This window comes from Bombina bombina, chromosome 7 (genome assembly GCF_027579735.1).
Source record: "Bombina bombina isolate aBomBom1 chromosome 7, aBomBom1.pri, whole genome shotgun sequence".
Lineage (NCBI taxonomy): Eukaryota > Metazoa > Chordata > Amphibia > Anura > Bombinatoridae > Bombina > Bombina bombina.
Genome location: NC_069505.1, coordinates 230,107,645 through 230,126,624, shown reverse-complemented (window position 1 = coordinate 230,126,624; position 18,980 = coordinate 230,107,645). Strand labels below are relative to the sequence as shown.

The 18,980-nt window shown below is 37.3% G+C and overlaps 1 protein-coding gene across 5 annotated transcripts in view; it reads left to right on the top strand.

Moving 5' to 3' along the window:
* ABCC8 (ATP binding cassette subfamily C member 8) overlaps positions 1 to 18,980 on the top strand; it is a 594,664-nt gene that overhangs the window by 450,321 nt on the left and 125,363 nt on the right. For all 5 annotated transcript variants that reach the window (XM_053720647.1, XM_053720648.1, XM_053720646.1 and 2 more), the window contains one exon: positions 3,054 to 3,211. In XM_053720647.1, coding sequence (XP_053576622.1) covers positions 3,054 to 3,211 — 158 coding nt within the window. The remainder of the gene's footprint in view (positions 1 to 3,053; positions 3,212 to 18,980) is intronic.

Below are 18,980 nucleotides of genomic sequence, written 5' to 3'. Positions count from 1 at the left end.
CAGTTACAGCCCTGGCACTCTCAGCAAACATGCTATTTTCAAAAATGATCCCGTACTGCTGATCTTGTCTGGAGGAAAACTCACTCTGAACCTGATTTCATACACTATAAGTTTATTCTTCGTTCATGCACTTCTGCCCTTCACTTAGCCAAGCAAACCTACTTCTTTTCTTTCATATCTACTCTTTCCTCAAACCCTAAACAACTCTTCTGCACCTTTAACTCTCTCCTCTACCCACCTGCCCCCCCCCCCATCTGTCTTTAGTGTTCAAGACCTGGCAGATGACTTTTTAAATAAAACTTGTACTATTCAAAGCAACATCCCATCACCAACCAGCAATATTCCAACAACAGGCCCAGTTTCTTTGTTACTATCTTTATCACGCCTCACTACCAGCCTGCTTGACCCTATCCCTTCCCATCTAATACCCTCCCTGTCTTCCACCCTTACTCCTGCTCCTACTCGCATCTTCAACCTATCTCTCTCTACTGGTTCATTTCCATCTTCTTTCAAACACACAAATGTCACTCCCATACTCAAAAAATCCTCCCTCTACCCTAATTCTCCTAAAAGCTACCACCCCATATCACTGCTTCCACTAACATCAAAACTCCTTGAAAAACTAGTTTACAATCGCCTAACACACTTCCTGTCCACCAACTCCTTGCTTGACCCCCTGCAATCTGTACTCAACTGAGACTGCCCTTACCAAGGTTACTATTGATCTTCTCTCTGCTAAAAAGTATTGGCCACTACTATATACTCATCTTACTTGACCTCTCAGCTGCCTTCAACACAGTTGACCACCCCCTCCTCCTACACACCCTTAGCTCTTTTGGCCTCTGTGACACTGCTCTTTCTTGGATTCACTCCTATCTTTCTCAAAGGTCTTTCTCTGTTTAATTTGTCGGTGACGCCTTCTCTCTAATTCCTTTTTCTGTTGGAGTACCTTAAGGATCTTTTCTGGGTCCTCTTCTCTTCTATATTTATACTTCTTCACTCGGTAAACTTATAAACAGTTATGGCTTCAAATATCACCTCTATGATGATGACACCCAGATCTACCTCTCCACCCCTGCTCTCTCTCCCTCTGTCCTTTCTCATGTCAGCTACTGCTTATCTGGTATCTCTTCCTGGATGGCCTCTTACCACCTAAAGATTAACATGTCCAAGACTGAGCTCCTTCTAATCCCCCCTCAAGCTCTCCGCTGACTTCTGACTTCTCTATCCCTATTGACGGAATCACCATTTCCCCATCCCCCCAAGTCCACTGCCTTGGAGTTACACTTGACTCAAATCTATCCTTCGTCCCCCACATTCAATCGTTTTCTACATCCTGTTGCAACCACCTACGCAATATTTCCAAGATTCACCCTTTTCTGTGCGCTAACACCACAAAGCAAATAATCCACTCCCTTGTTATTTCCCGCCTCGACTACTGCAATAACCTACTTACTGGCCTTCCTCTTTCCTGCCACTCCCCCTTCAATTCATGCTAAATGCCTCTGCCAGGCTAACCCACCTTTACCGTCACTCTGAATCTGCTGCACCTCTCTACGAGTTTCTTCACTGGCTCACCATTCAGCAGAATCAAATTCAAAATTCCCACCCTTTTGTACAAATCTCTCACCACCACCGCTCCCCTCTACCTATCCTCTCTAATAAACAAGTATACTCCAGCCCGCCCACTAAGATCCAACAATGAACTGCTCCTTGCATCTTCAACTATCACCTCTTCCCATGCTAGACTGCAGGACTTCTGTCGTGCAGCACCTACCCTCTGGACACTCTCCCTCGTCCTGTCAGACTTTCCCCTAATCTTTCTTCCTTTAAATGCTCCCTGAAGACTTTTCTGTTCAGAGAAGCCGACCACCCAACTCAGTAATAAATTAAGTTCACTTCCCTCATCTAACTCTGCATTAAATCTTTCTCAATCTTGCAGTCCTAAGCTCCTGTTTCTCAACCTCCTACCCTTCTAGATTGTAAGTTCCCATGGGAATAGGGCCCTCAATTCCTCTTGTATGTGTTTGCACAATTTTGTCCTGTCTCTTATAAGTTTTATATCATTGCTTTATTTAGGTTAATTGTACCCATGGACAGCACTGCGGAATATTTTTGCGCTTCATAAATAAAGTATAATAAGAAATAATAATAGAAATGCTTGTGCAACGATAAATGCTGACAGCATTTAGCGAGGTCGAGCGGACATGATTCGCTACAGCCAATCATGTCCGCTTGACCCTTAGTAAATCTACCCCATACAGTCTAGTAATATTCAACTTTCTGCAAATCTGTGAATTCTATTTATTTTCTTCAAAATTTTAAACACGGTTTCTTTGCTACTTACATCTAAACCCTATTGTAAGTCAAATGTCAGTGAGTGACCAACACAAATTATATATTGATTTTTTTCAGCAGGCCTAGCAGAATATTCCGTTATTGTAATTATATTTTATAGCACGGGAGATATCTGCAGCCAAAATTGTATACATTTTTGCTTAAAATGTAGTAAATAATATTGAAAATGGCTCAGTGACCGCTGCTGTTAGAGTGATCACCTTACTAAATCATCATCAAGTGTAGTCACGTGAAATAGGGCCCATACAGGCTTTTGGGGGTTATAATATAGATTAGAGAGATCTCATTATGCAGTACAGATATAAAAGCACATTTTCATAAAATGTCTTTACTGTTACCACAGTGATCACCTGACTATACAGAAAAAAATATATATATTTTTTTAAGAGAGCGACTTGTCTAGTAATAAATAATAGGGTGTATTGATAGGGCATGCGTCTCATTAGACGACCAGGGATCTTTGGTCTATAACATAATAAACAAATAAAACATTTGGATAGTTTATAAGTGGGATGGCATCATGCTATAGAAGTACTCCCTGCTCTAAGCTTAAATACCCCCTGAAGTAAAGCATCTGCCATTGGCTGTCAGTGAATAGTCTAGAATTAAGGCCATGCAGAAATAGCTTTTATGTTCTCAAAACAAACAAACAATAGTTGCAGCATTCCCTTTATACACTTTTGTTTCTCATGCAGCACATCCCTGCAACGCTGGAGTGTCTCAGTCGTTCTACATTGCTATGTGTCTCTGCATTGGCTGTGATCTCATATGTGACACCAGCATTTCTCATCTCCTTGGTACCTCTCACTATTGTATGTTATTTCATCCAGAAGCACTTCAGAGTGGCATCCAGGTAATCAGCTTTGTAAGTCTTCCTTATGTACTTAAAGGAACATTCCAGTATGCATATGTATATATACATACTTCTATATATGCATGGTATATATCGGCAATCAAGTGGCACTGCAAAATCTCTCTCTCTCTTTCTCTCTCTCTTTCTCTCTTTCTCTCTCTCTTTCTCTCTCTCATTCTTTCTCTCTCTTTCTCTCTCTCTCTCTCTCTCTCTCTCTCTCTCTTTCTCTCTCTCTCTCTCTCTCTCTCTCTCTCTCTCTCTCTCTCTCTCTCTCTCTCTCCCTCCCTCTCCCCCTCCCTCCCTCCCTCCCCAAAAGAGTGAAGCTCTGGGGTAAAGGGCCACTTGAGCAACCTGGGGTATAGGTTAGCGGGTGTCCAGGGTGATGCAGCCGACTGGCAGTTCCAGGGGCCCGGCGGCTAGCTGCAGAGGGTTTAGGCGGTGAGAGATCAGCTCTTCCGTGAGGAGGTACAGATCACAAAACAAATAAAACCAAATGTCTGGGAGATTGTGAATGCTCTCAAAAGTCCAAATCTGGTGAGAGAATGGAGGGGGCTAGGTAGTGTTCTCAGTGAGTATATGTGAGGAAGTTCCCACTATATTCTAGAGCATGGCCAAAAATTGTAAGTTAACAAATAAACTTTAATGTATCCGAGTAATAAAAACAATAAAGTAATAAGGTGCTGATAAGTAAAACAATTAAAAGGTATATTTAAAAATAATTGCCTGTTTTGCAGGCGTCTGAATCCTGCTGTAGTGAAGCAGATTAGTGTGCCGAGCGGGCAACCGGATTTACCGGAAGTGACGTCACAAATGAGCGTCATGTGACCTTAGGCGTTTCGTGAGCGTCTATGAATGTGGTTGCGGTATCGGAAGTCCTGAACTTAGCGTGCATCGGACTTTCCCAACTTGTAATACATGCGCCAGCCCACCCTCAATAAATTTTGACTTTCATCGAAGTTAGTATGCGAGCGAAAAATGTATTTTTAGCGCACCACTTGCAATCTAGTCCTTAATCTTTATTCTAAAGCAAAACCTCACAAAATTAAAAAGAAAAAAGTTTTTTAGAATATTTTTTTTAAAATTGTATAAGCAGTTTTGCAGTATAATGCATATAAATAATACATCACACACACAAATGCCCACTATACACATTATGCCCAAGTTCAGATAGAGAAATAATTAATTTACAAGTTTTTATATTATTTTGGAACAGAAAGGGTTTGCACATGTAATTGGTTATTGTTGTTTCACACTAAATAACTTTATTAGTGCAAACACCTGTAATATATGGGACATACCCAATGAAGGACCATTGTATTACAGATTTGCATTTGTTCAATGTAAAATAGATTTTGGGAAACCTAACAATGGGGAACACGTTCTTGATAATCTGATAACTTGCATATGAACGATATTTGTGTGTGAGCAAAAGCTTTACTGTCAACTTGTAATACACAGGTGCTCACGGTATACTTACGGTATCACTCAAGCACGATCAATGCTAGATTTTGAGATGAGTAAATAAAAACCTTTTGATAATTCTCCATAATTGCAGTTTCTGCAATTTTTTTAATTTCTGATTTATTTTAAATTCATTATGTTTATGATGATACTTTTTCAAATATCTTGTAGTAACCACTATAAATTCTAAAGCTACTATATTCCATGAATCTGCTGTTTCCAGAAAACAGTATGGGCTAGATTACAAGTGAGGTGCAAATTGTTTTGCGCAAGCGATATCGTCTTTTCACAAGCCTTTTTAATTGCGCTTATATTACAAGTTTAGCAAAATCACGATTGCACTAGCCCAATCACCATTTACGCTTCATTCCTAAGCACAAGCTCAGAGCTCTGGTTAACTATTTTCCGAAACTAAAAAGTTGCACAAAACACTTCAAAAATACTTTGCAAAGTATAGTTACACTCATATTAACACTGTCTAATAAGAATTATTTAAAAAAAATATTGCCCAAAAAAGTTATAAGGGCTCAAAGATACCCAACTACCGCAAAAACCTGACTACCGCAAAAAGCTTAACTCTAGCAGAGTTTTCTCAATCGCTAAAAAGAAAAAATACTGAGCCCCTTGTCATCTAGTCCTTTTATGTCTCCCACAGATCACAACTAATTATTTCCCTTTTTAGTTCATTAGCTTTCAAAAAAATAATATCCAACAGCATCAAACTAATTGAATCTGTTGTGTATTGGTTGTTATATATCTTTATCTTTTCTCTCCTAATGTTAAAGGGACCTTAAACATTTTCGGCTAGATTATGAGTCTTGCATTAGCCTTAAAAAACAGCGTTTTTTTGGGGGTCCCAACGCTGCTTTTTAACGCTCGCTGGTATTACGAGTCAGGCAGGTACAGGTGTACCGCTCACTTTTTTTCCGCGATTTTAGCATACCGCAAATCCCCTTACGTCAATTGCGTATCCTATCTTTTTAATGGGATTTTCCTTATGTCGGTATTACGATCGCTGGAAAAAGTGAGCGGTACACCCTCTCCTGGCAAGACTCCTAACGTATTTTAAAGTCAGTAGTTAAGAGTTTTATGGGCTAACGCCGGAACATAAAGCTCTTAACTAAAGTGCTAAAAAGTACACTAACACCCATAAACTACCTATTAAACCCTAAACCGAGGCCCCCCCACATCGCAAACACTATAATAAAATTATTTAACCCCTAATCTGCCGACCGGACATCGCCGCCACTGTAATAAATATATTAACCCCTAAACCGCCGCACTCCCGCCTTGCAAACACTAGTTACATTTTATTAACCCCTAATCTGCCGTCCCTAACATCGCTGACACCTACCTACATTTATTAACCCCTAATCTGCCATCCACAACGTTGCCGCTACTATATTAAATGTATTAACCCCTAAACCTAAGTCTAACCCTAACACCCCCCCTAACTTAAATATAATTTAAATAAATCTAAATAAATTTACTATTATTAAATAAATTATTCCTATTTAAAACTAAATACTTACCTATAAAACAAACCCTAAGATAGCTACAATATAACTAATAGTTACATTGTAGCCATCTTAAGGTTTATTTTTATTTTACAGGCAACTTTGTATTTATTTTAACTAGGTACAATAGTTATTAAATAGTTATAAACTATTTAATAGCTACCTAGTTAAAATAAGTACAAATTTACCTGTAAAATAAACCCTAACCTAAGTTACAATTACACCTAACACTACACTATAATTAAATTAATTACCTAAACTACCTACAATTAATTACAATTAAATTAAATAAACTAAATTACGAAAAAAACAAACACTAAATTACAGAAAATAAAAAAGAAATTACACATTTTTAAAATAATTAAACCTAATCTAATCCCCCTAATAAAATAAAAAAGCCCCCCAAAATTAAAAAATTCCCTAACCTATACTAAATTACAAATAGCCCTTAAAAGGGCTTTTTGCGGGGCATTGCCCCAAAGTAATCAGCTCTTTTACCTGTAACAAAAAATACAATACCCCCCCCAACATTAAAACCCACCACCCACACACCCAACCCTACTCTAAAACCCACCCAATCCCCCTTTAATAAAACCTAACACTACCCCCTTGAAGATCAACCTACCTTGAGCCGTCTTCACCCAGCCGGGCACAAGTGGACCTCCAGACCGGCAGAAGTCTTCATCCGATCCGGCCAGAAGAGGACATCCAGATGGGCAGAAGGCTTCATCCAGGAGGCATCTTCTATCTTCTTCCATCCGGAGTGGAGCGGGTCCATCTTGAAGACATACGACGCGGAGCATCCTCTTCCATCCGACGGCAACTGAAGAATGAAGGTTCCTTTAAGTGACGTCATCCAAGATGTCGTCACTTCAATTCCGATTGGCTTATAGAATCCTATCAGCCAATCAGAATTAACGTAGGATTGTAGTTCAATCCTATTGGCTGATTGCATCAGCCAATAGGATTTTTCCTACCTTAATTCCGATTGGCTGATAGGATTCCATCAGCCAATTGGAATTGAAGGGACGCCATCTTGGATGACGTCACTTAAAGGAACCATCATTCTTCAGTTGCCGTTGGATGGAAGAGGATGCTCCACGTCGGATGTCTTCAAGATGGACCCACTCCGGATGGAAGAAGATAGAAGATGCCGCCTGGATGAAGCCTTCTGCCTGTCTGGATGTCCTCTTCTAGCCAGATCGGATGAAGACTTCTGCCGGTTTGGAGGTCCACTTGTGCCCGGCTGGGTGAAGACTGCTCAAGGTAGGGTGATCTTCAAGGGGGTAGTGTTAGGTTTTATTAAGGGGGAATTGGGTTAGTTTTAGAGTAGGGTTGGGTGTGTGGGTGGTGGGTTTTAATGTTGGGGGGGTATTGTATTTTTTTTTACAGATAAAAGAGCTGATTACTTTGGGGCAATGCCCCGCGAAAAAGCCCTTTTAAGGGCTATTTGTAATTTAATATAGGGTAGGGATTTTTTTTTTATTTTGGGGGCTTTTTTATTTTATTAGGGGGATAAATTAGGTGTAATTATTTTAAAAATGTGTAATTTCTTTTTTATTTTCTGTAATTTAGTGTTTGCTTTTTTTCATAATTTAGTTTATTTAATTTAATTGTAATTAATTGTAGATAGTTTAGGTAATTAATTTAATTATAGTGTAGTGTTAGGTGTAATTGTAGGGTTTATTTTACAGGTAAACTTGTACTTATTTTAACTAGGTAGCTATTAAATAGTTAATAACTATTTAATAACTATTGTACCTCGTTCAAATAAATACAAAGTTGCCTGTAAAATAAAAATAAACCCTAAGATGGCTACAATGTAACTATTAGTTATAGTGTAGCTAGTTTAGGGCTTATTTTATAGGTAAGTATCTAGTTTTAAATAGGAATAATTTATTTAATTATGGTAAATTTATTTAGATGTATTAAATTATATTTAAGTTAGGGGGTGTTAGGGTTAGGGTTAGATTTAGATTTAGGGGTTAATAAATTTAATATAGTGGCGGCGGCGTTGGGGGGAGATTAGAGGTTAATAATATTATGCAGTTGGGGAAAATGTCGGGGGCGGCAGATTAGGGGTTAATAAGTGTAAGATTAGGGGTTCATAGGGATTATGTAGGTGGCGGTGGTGTCCAGAGCGGAAGATTAGGGGTTAATAATAAAATGCACATGGCGACGATGTTGGGGTCGGCAGATTAGGGGTTACTAAGTGTAAGATTAGGGGTGTGTAGACTCAGGGTTCATGTTAGGGTGTTAGGTGTAGACATAAATTTTCTTTCCCCATAGGAAACAATGGAGCTGCGTTAGGAGCTGAACGCTGCTTTTTTGCAGGTGTTAGGTTTTTTTTTCATCCAGCTCAGCCCCATTGTTTCCTAGGGGGAAATCGTGCACAAGCACGTTTAGCCAGCTTACCGCTACCGTAAGCAACGCTGGTATTGAGGTGAGATGTGGAGCTAAATTTTGCTCAACGCTCACTTTTCTGAGGCTAACGCCGGCAAGCAGAAAACTCGTAATACCAGCGTTGTCTTAAGTGAGCGGTAAGAAAGAAAGGCTCGTTAGCACCGCACAGCCATACCGACAAAAACTCGTAATCTAGCCGTTTAGATGGTAATATCAATGCTAAACTGTGCTATATACTTTCATAATTTATTTTGTACTATTTTCCTGTAATTCCATACTGAAATTGTGAGCTTTTCAGTTCCTGTTAGAAATGTAAGTACCGAACACTGTTATATTTCACACAGTCATTGGCTGCACACTCTAGTGACCTATTTATAACTGTCTCTAATTGGCCACAGCAGAGAATGTAACCTAAGTTACAACATGGCAGCTCCCACTGTTTTATAGATACTAAAAATGTACACTAATTTTGTTAATATTTAAACAACTAATGAAACTTAAAAAAATACATCTACATTTTATCCTCAGACTAATCTTTTCTTTGAATGCATCATTCTATCTAGCATTTATTTAGTGTTTTAATGTCCCTTTAAAGACAAAGGTTTAAGGACACAGTTAAACAAAATAGATGTAATTTTGTGTAATCTGATGGAGAGTGTGCAGGCAACTGGGCCAGTTATTATTATCAGATGTGAGAACTGTATTAGCAAAAGCCAGATTTGTGTGGTTTTTTTTCCTTTTATAGTAATTTTTCAGCTTGACAGTTTCACTGTTTATTATATTTGAAAAACATTGGTAAACAAGCAGCAAACTGTCTATTAGTGAAACAGAACCATGCTCTCGAGAGCTCTGGTAATCTGACATAACATATGTAGGAATGCACCCAGCTGTGTCAGCGATGCTACAATTAGTGACAGCATTGCTACGTTTCTTGAAGGTTGTATTTTAGCATCTGAAAGGGACAGGAAAACGAAAATGAAACCTTCATGGTTCTGATGGAACATGCAATGTTACAAGACTTATTCATTTACTTCTATAATCAATTGTACCTCATTCTTTTGGAACCCTTTATTGAAAAAGATACCTAGGTAGATTCAGGAGCAGCAGTGACTAGTGAGAACTAGCTGATTCTTGGTGGCTGCACACATATGCCGCTAGCCATTAGCTCACCATTGCTGTTTTGGAGATGACTTTTACTATGTGCCTCGCCTTATTTGAGGAATTAAACTCATAGTTATATGCAAGCAACAGTTCATTGATAAAATGGTTTGGCACATTCGATCATTCTCTTTTTGTACATATATATCCCTTTAAGAGGAGATCATTAGGTTCCTCTAGCCAGGTGTAGTCCTGAATTTATGTAGTTATGAGATTTACCTTTGTTCTGTTAGGGGCCAGTTCTTTCAAATCTGTCAGTCTAGACGTGGTTTTCCACACTGACACTCGCAGGGGTATTCTATTTATAAAAAGGGGCTTTCCCTGCGAGTGGCCACGTCTCCCGTATAAATAATGAGAGCTCTCTGCGAGGTAAAAGTTTGCAATGAAGGGTGAAATACAGACCCGGCGTATGTTTAAACTTCAATATTACGCCTAATACAAATCAAATTACGCAGTTTTCAGTTCGCTGCACCTTAAAGTCGCTGGTTTTCCTTTCAGAGTAATTCATTTTTTAAGTATTTTGATTAAAAAAAAAACTTTTAAATTGCAAAAAAAAGCAATAATGTCACTGTACATAGCATATAATGTCACTGTGCATATAATGTCACTGTGCATAGCATATAATGTAACTGTGAATATAATGTCCCTGTGCATAGCATATAATGTACTGTGCATATAATGTCACTGTGTATAGCATATAATGTACTGTGCATATAATGTCACTGTGTATAGCATATAATGTACTGTGCATATAATGTCACTGTGTATATAATGTCACTGTGTATATAATGTACTGTGCATATAATGTACTGTGCATATAATGTCACTGTGTATATAATGTCACTGTGCATATAATGTCACTGTGTATAGCATATTATGTCACTGTGCATATAATATCACTGTGCATATAATATCACTGTGCATATAATGTCACTGTGCATAGCATATTATGTCACTGTGCATATAATATCACTGTGCATATAATATCACTGTGCATATAATGTCACTGTGCATAGCATATAATGTCACTGTGCATATAATGTCACTGTGCATATAATATCACTGTGCATATAATATCACTGTGCATATAATGTCACTGTGCATATAATATCACTGTGTATATAATATCACTGTGCATATAATGTCACTGTGCATAGCATATAAAGTCACTGTGCATATAATGTCACTGTGCATATAATATCACTGTGCATATAATATCACTGTGCATATAATGTCACTGTGCATAGCATATAATGTCACTGTGCATATAATATCACTGTGCATATAATATCACTGTGCATATAATGTCACTGTGCATAGCATATAATGTCACTGTGCATATAATGTCACTGTGCATAGCATATAAAGTCACTGTGCATAGCATATAATGTCACTGTGCATATAATGTCACTGTGCATAGCATATAATGTCACTGTGCATAGTCACTGTGCATATAATATAACTGTGCATAGCATATACTGTCACAGTGCATAGCATATAATGTGACTGTGCATAGTATATAATGTCACTGTGCATATAATATAACTGTGCATAGCATATAATGTCACTGTGCATATAATGTCACTGTGCACTGGTAGGGATATATTAACTACATTCCTCATTTATATATTCTAGCTGCTGTAATGGAGAGTGAAAGAATGATAGCAAACCCCATTTTCACTGAAAACACTAATCACAAAAGCAAAGGGAAAACTAACCCTAGTAACGTAGATATATTTGAACTAAGATCTTCAATATATGATAATATTCATAACATATTTGATAAAAATAGAACACCTCCAACTACTTATATAGGGGACAAAGAAAAAATAATAGAATATATGAATATCCTCGAAAAAAAGCTCATCTTAGAAATAAAACATAAAACTGAGTGTATCTTTATCAAGGAGTATTTAAGTGCAAAAAGAGTCCCTAGAGGACTACGTATAAAAAAAGAGTGCTCTTTTAAAACAGAATCAGAAGATTTCAAAAGGTAATGGAGATAAATTTTAGAAGAGGCTTCGGGGCCTATTTATCATATGTCTGTCGGACCTGATCCGACAGTGTGGATCAGGTCCGACAGACATCGCTGAATGCGGAGAGCAATACTCTCTCCGTATTCAGCATTGCACCAGCAGCTGTTGTGAGCTGCTGGTGCAACGCCGCCCCCTGCAGACTCGCGGCCAGCTGGGGGGGGTGTTAATCAACCTGATCGTACTCGATCGGGTTGATTTCCAGTGATTTCTGTCCGCCCCATCAGAGCAGGCGTACAGGGTTATGGAGCAGCGGTCTTTAGACCGCTGCTCCATAACTTGTGTTTCTGGAGAGTCTGAAGACTCGCCAGAAACACGGGCCCACAAGCTCCTTATGGAGCTTGATAAATGGGCCCCAATATCTAAACTCATGAATCTCATAAAAGAACATAGAGAAGAAATTCTAATAAATCTAGGAAATTAGATAAATGAACTAGAATTTAATTTAAGCTTTCAAAGATTTAGAGGAATATAAAAAAGGGACGCAGTCCTAAAAAAACTTCTGAAAGAAACCAAAGACAAATTAATTAAAGTAAAATTAAATACATTTGAGAAAGACAGAGAAGATTATGAGACCCATGATAAAAAATCCTAATAATGACCAATATATTAGTCATAGATGAAAGAGAGACCAAAAAATGGATGAACATACTTACACAAATTATGCAAATGATATAGAGAGAAACTACAGAAAACCAACATTTCCCAATGACAAACTGACAAAGGACAAATACAACAAAAAGGAAAGTATCCACTTACTGCATACAACTCATCGTACAACAACATACAATAAGCCAAGTTCACATTACAATAGACCTAACTATCAATACAACTATAACAAAGAAATGAATCGAAGACTAGTCTGGCAAAAAGTAGGTTACAACAATAGGACAACCCACTTAAATCACAGACAATATGAAGATAGAAACTATCATCAAAACCACAACTACCACGACAACCATAGACAATACAGCTCTTTTCATCAGTACAACAAACAACATCATAAAGGATACAATAATAAAAAACAATTTGGAGAACATAGACCCTATAGGGATGATTGGAAAATACCAACCTATAACAGATTTGAACCCCTAAAAGAACACCATGATCATACTAAAAGTAATCTTAGTACTACAGTCTTGCTAGAAACTCCATCAGGAAGCACAAAACAAAAAACAAACATTAAAGATGACCAACATTTTTTAGGGGTAGGCCAACAACATCAGGGCACAAGAAGATAAATAAATTTCTCAGAAGAAGAGGAAATAGAGTAAGAAGCTTACAGAGAAAGAGCAGACGTAACACACATACAGAATCAGAAAGTCAAGAGGATGCAATAAAATGTAATGGAATATACAATCTGAGCAAACTTAAGTTAGATAAGAACCACATAGAAATTCTAAACAAAAGGCTATCATTTGCACCAACTAGAAAACTGAACAAATTTGATACATACATAGATGCAAGCAAATTTATTAGAAATTTAACTCTTAAAAAGTATTTTCTAAAAACACCCATAGAAAGAAATTTAAGTTTTAATAATGCGAATTCAACAATAACCGAACAAGACACAAATGGCTATATATATTTAGGCCTAAAAAAAGGCTCAAATTTCTATCCCAAACATGAAAAAGGCAATTTCATCGAAACCTTTGAGAAACTGGTTTTGGAGGATATTAGTAATCTAAAACAGAACAACAAGATCAAACACAACATTACATTGAAACATAAATCACTTATCAGAGAACTTGAACAGAATAATGATATCACTATAAAGCCAGCGGATAAGGGTCGCGGCATAGTTATCTTAGACAAAAGTATGTACAAAGACATGGTAAGCCAACTAATAAATGACGAAAACACCTATAAAAAACTATGATGCAATCCAACACATGTCTACAAGATATTTCTAAAACATAACCTAGATAAAGCAAGCTCCATAGGTATCATTAATGAAAAGGAGTATAATTTCCTACTTCCAGAACACCCTATTATTCCAGTACTATATGCCCTACCAAAGATACATAAGTTCGTTGACAAACCTCCGGGCAGACCAATAATTTCTGGTATAGACTCACTTACAGCCAATATGTCAGCATACATCGACAAATACCTCCAAAAATATGTTATCACCCTAGATTCACACCTGAGAGATTCCACAGATCTTTTAATGATAATCGATAAGTTAAGGTGGCAGAAAGATTACATACTTGTAACCTGTGATGTTAAATCCCTATACACATGTATCAGGCATGACAATGGTCTAAAATCCATAGACTATTATTTGAAAAATGTCTCAAACATAAAGAAAAAGCAAAGAGAATTTCTATTGTAGGGTATTGAATTTATTTTAACACATAATTTTTTCATGTATGACGGTAACTTCTATGAACAGATTTGCGGCACAGCTATGGGCACACAATTTGCCCCTAGTTATGCAAATCTGTTCATGGGTCTTTGGGAAACACAATTCCTAGAATCAAGCCCCTTTAAGGATAATTTAATTATTTACAAAAGGTTTATAGATGACCTGTTTTTTATTTGGAAAGGTCCTGAATGCGAACTTATTAAATACATACAGGACATGAATATCAACTTACTAAACTTGAAATTTACAGCCGAATTCAGTACAGAAAAAGTCCACTATCTGGACTTAGAAGTAAGCATAGAAAACAATGAACTAACTACGAAAACCTATTTTAACCACTTAAGAACAAGGTCATTTTTATATATTTCCCTTAAGGACCAGGGCTATTTTTGCATTTCTGCAGTGTTTGTGTTTAGCTGTAATTTTCTTCTTACTCATTTACTGTACCCACACATATTATATACCGTTTTTCTCACCATTAAATGGACTTTCTAAAGATACCATTATTTTCATCATATCTTATAATTTACCATAAAAAAATATAAAATATGATGAAAAAATGGAAAAAAACACACTTTTTATAACTTTGACCCCCAAAATCTGTTACACATCTACGAGCACCAAAAAACACCCATGCTAAATAGTTTCTAAATTTTATCCTGAGTTTATAGCATGTTCTTTGCTTTTTTTGTAAGTTATAGGGCAATAAATACAAGTAGCACTTTGCTATTTCCAAACCATTTGTTTTTCAAAATTAGCGATAGTTACATTGGAACACTGATATCTGTCAGGAATCCTTGAATATCCCTTGACATGTATATATTTTTTTTAGTAGACAACCCAAAGTATTGATCTAGGCCCATTTTGGTATATTTCATGCCACCATTTCACCGCCAAATGCAATAAAATAAAAAACATTGTTCACTTTTTCACAAACTTTTTCACAAATATTAGGTTTCTCACTGAAATTATTTACAAACAGCTTGTGCAATTATGGCACAAATGGTTGTAAATGCTTCTCTGGGATCCCCTTTGTTCAGTAATAGCAGACATATACATTTTTTTTGCGTCGCTTTTTGGTAATTAGAAGGCCGCTAGATGCCGGTGCGCACCACATTTGTATTAGGCCCAGCAGTGAAGAGGTTAATTAGGTAGCTTGTAGGGAGCGTGTAGGGTTAATTTTAGCATAAGGATAGTGTAGTAGACAACCCAAAGTATTGATCTAGGCCCATTTTGATATATTTCATGCCAGTATTTCACCGCCAAATGCGATCAAATAAAAAAATCATTAACTTTTTCACTAACTTTGGGTTTGTAACTGAAATTATTTACAAACAGCTTGTGCAATTATGGCACACATGGTAAATGCTTCTCTGGGATCCCCTTTGTTCAGAAATAGCAGACATATGTGGCTTTGGCGTTGCTTTTTGGTATTTAGAAGGCAGCTAAATTGTCCCCGCCATCTTAAGTACTGGCAGAAAGTCTGCCAGTACTAAAATAAAAGGTTTTTTTTATTATTATTTACAAAAAAAATCATATTCTGCTGTGTAGGATCATCCCCCCCCCCCACTAACTATTCCCCACCATTTTGGGTACTGGCAGCTGTCTGCCAGTACACACTTTGCAATAAAATTTGATCTTTTTATTTCATAAAAAAAAACTCACTTTTTCTGTAGTGTAGCTGCCCCCCTCCATACCCTCCCCCTCCCAGATTGCTTTTTAAAAGTACCCCCTCCTCCTCTGCCACCCACCACCCTCTCCCAGCACTCTCTCCCACTGCCCAGCACTTTGAATTTTTTTATGCTGTGCCTGTTAGATTGCGGGTACACGCGCACCTGCCCCTCACCTCCCGTGCGAACCAACCACCCACCAACGATCGGCACCATCGCTGGCCGATGCCGAGCGGGCCACAGAGTGGCTCTCTCTGCATCGGTGTGCCAGAAAAGGTATTGCAGTGATGCCTCAATATCAAGGAATCACGGCAATACCTTGAAAGTGGCTGGAAGAGATCAGGATCGCTTCCAGCCGCTTGAAACCCTTAACGTCGTACAGGGTACATCGCTGGTCTTTAAAGACCAGTTTGTGTGTGACGTACCCTGTACGACATGTGTTGTTAAGGGGTTAAAGAAGTGGACGCTAACAATTTTATTCATGAAACTAGCTGCCATCTTCACAGGTGGAAGCACAACATTCCAAAAGAACAATTCATAAGACTGAAACGGAACTGCAAAAGAGATACAGACTATAGAGCACAATCTACAGTACTCCAAAACAAATTCTAAGAATGAGGATACTCAGAAAAACATATAGAAACTGAAAGACAGAAAGTATAAGAATTAGACAGAAAACAAATTTTACAGTACAAACCCAAGTTTACCAATAATGACACAGATAATCAAGAAGTTCTCATCCCTTTCATAACAGAATTTAGTGAAGACAGGAGAAAAGTGGAAAATATAATAAAAACACATTGGAAAGTCATAAAGTCAGATCCCCATTTAAGACAAGTACTTCCACAAAATCCAAAATTTGTATATCGAAAAACAAAAAATCTGAAAAGCATTTTAGCGCCCACAGTAAAACATAACAGCACAAAAATAGCAAGGGGATTGTTGGGAGACAAATTACAGGGCTTCTATCCATGTGGAATATGTAAGGCATGCAGACATGCCAACAAATCAAAACTTTTATATCTAATTATACACAGAAAGAATACAAAATAAAAGAAACAATTAGATGTATGGATATGAATGTCATTTATCTAATACATTGCAATAAATGTGGAAAACTGTATGTAGGCGAGACAGAGAAAACTGTTAGAGAGAGGATATACTTTCTATTAAACACTCGGAAACAGAGAGAAATAAAGATCTCCCAGTCCCAAAACATTTAAAAAAATATAACAGCAACCTTAAGTTTTATAGATACACTGCAATAGTGAAAGTCAGATCAAATTAAAGAGAGGGCAATCAAGCTACAGCACTTCTAAGAAAAGAAGGTCAATGGATCTTTGAACTTCAGACTTTAAGGCAAAAAGGGTTAAATATAGGCTTCCTAAATACCAAATAAAGAGAAATAACTCAAGATAATTATAAGAAAATTGAAATATTTACATATTTACCAATAGTGACATCCTGGCTCTCTCTAAATATAACATACTTTTTAAGGCCATCCATAATAATTGAAATTTAATACAGGATATGCCCAGGCACACAACAAATGTGTCTAAGCTAATATCTATAAGAGGCAGCTATACCAAAAAAATTGACATAAATATAAATAAATAATAATAATAAAAAAAAATAAAAAAAAAAATACAATTTTCCTTTTTAAAAATAATATATTAAAGAAAGATCCAATAATGTACCAGAGTCCTTGATAATTCAGAGGGGTCCAATCAGTGTAGAAGTATCCAATCAGTGTAGAAGTATCAAACACATCCAGGCAGCTCTTCTAGAGTGTCACGCCAGACAAGGAAGATTTTATGAAACAAGATATAGAAGGCGGCACAAAGTGCTGATCAAAAGGTCACACAAATAAAGATTGTAGAGAAGGAGTCAATCCTACTCACATGGGAAAAAGCACAATAGGTGCTACACAGGCAGGCCAGATCCAAAAGGTCAAAGACGTGGAAACAGAGGACAAAAATCAACCCTCAGCAGCAAAACCATGAGCAATGTAGCATCCCCCAAAATAACCGGAGGTGCTTGGAAAGTGGATTGTATTTACACAAATATTTTTTCGCAGAGTATTTAAAACACGTAAAAAAGGCGAGAAAGCCAAACGAACTTTGCAGACACTTTCCAACAGAGGGACACTTTCCAACAGAGATATGAAGTGGCTCCAAGCCGGGTCCTAATTGAAATATATCTGAACCACCATTATAATAACCATCCCAAAATATGGGATTACCGGAAAAACAATAGCCGTAACAAAATAAAGAGCTTATTTAAGAATTCCCAAATTTCTGCGGAGTATTAGTCTCAAATTAACAAAGCAAATGCAAATAAACAAATGAATAATAAAAAACATATATATGTATATCATGAAAAGCTCTTGAAAAAGTAACACGCTGTGATTTATTCACTCTGACTAAAAGAATAATGTTGTAATGTTGTAATGTAAAATTGTTCTCACATTGTCCTTTCTTTATTTGCACTGTTCAACATCATCTGTGTCTATAAAGACTAAAGATATACACTTTCCCTATACTGAGCAGAGAAAATTCTTTGTATATCTAGCTCTCTCAGAGCTATACTCCATTGTGCCCTAAGAACACATATAAATAAGTTTTAATAAATCAAGAGAATGAAGAAATAGAAAATGTTTATAGAGATGGAAAAAATTTCTCTAACATATATCAATCCATAACCACGAACTGATGTATCCAAATCAAAATTGCATTAAACGGTTAAGTACCCAATTAAGAGAAGACCATTTAAAAGCACCTGGAAAACTCAGAAGAATATGCTGGAGAAAGGCTGACCATTACAGCCGAAACGCTTTGCAATATCCTTTTCCTGAGTCTCAGTTATCACTTAGAGTTGCCGTAGAGCAGTTCAGCAGTATCTCAGGCAGCCACACCCACAGGAAGGCAAAGCACGGACACGCCAGACGCTGATACATGCTGGATTAAGGCGCTCCAAGACCGGCAATAGCGGTAACTGAAATAAGGACTCCCCTACCATTAACAGACTACGGGCGAATACTCAGCCCCATAAGAAGCACCACTAACTACGGGTGAAACATATTGCGGGCAAGGTGGGAACCCCAAATATCCACAAAAGATTTCAACTAAAGATCCCCATTTGGATTACGGACACACTGAA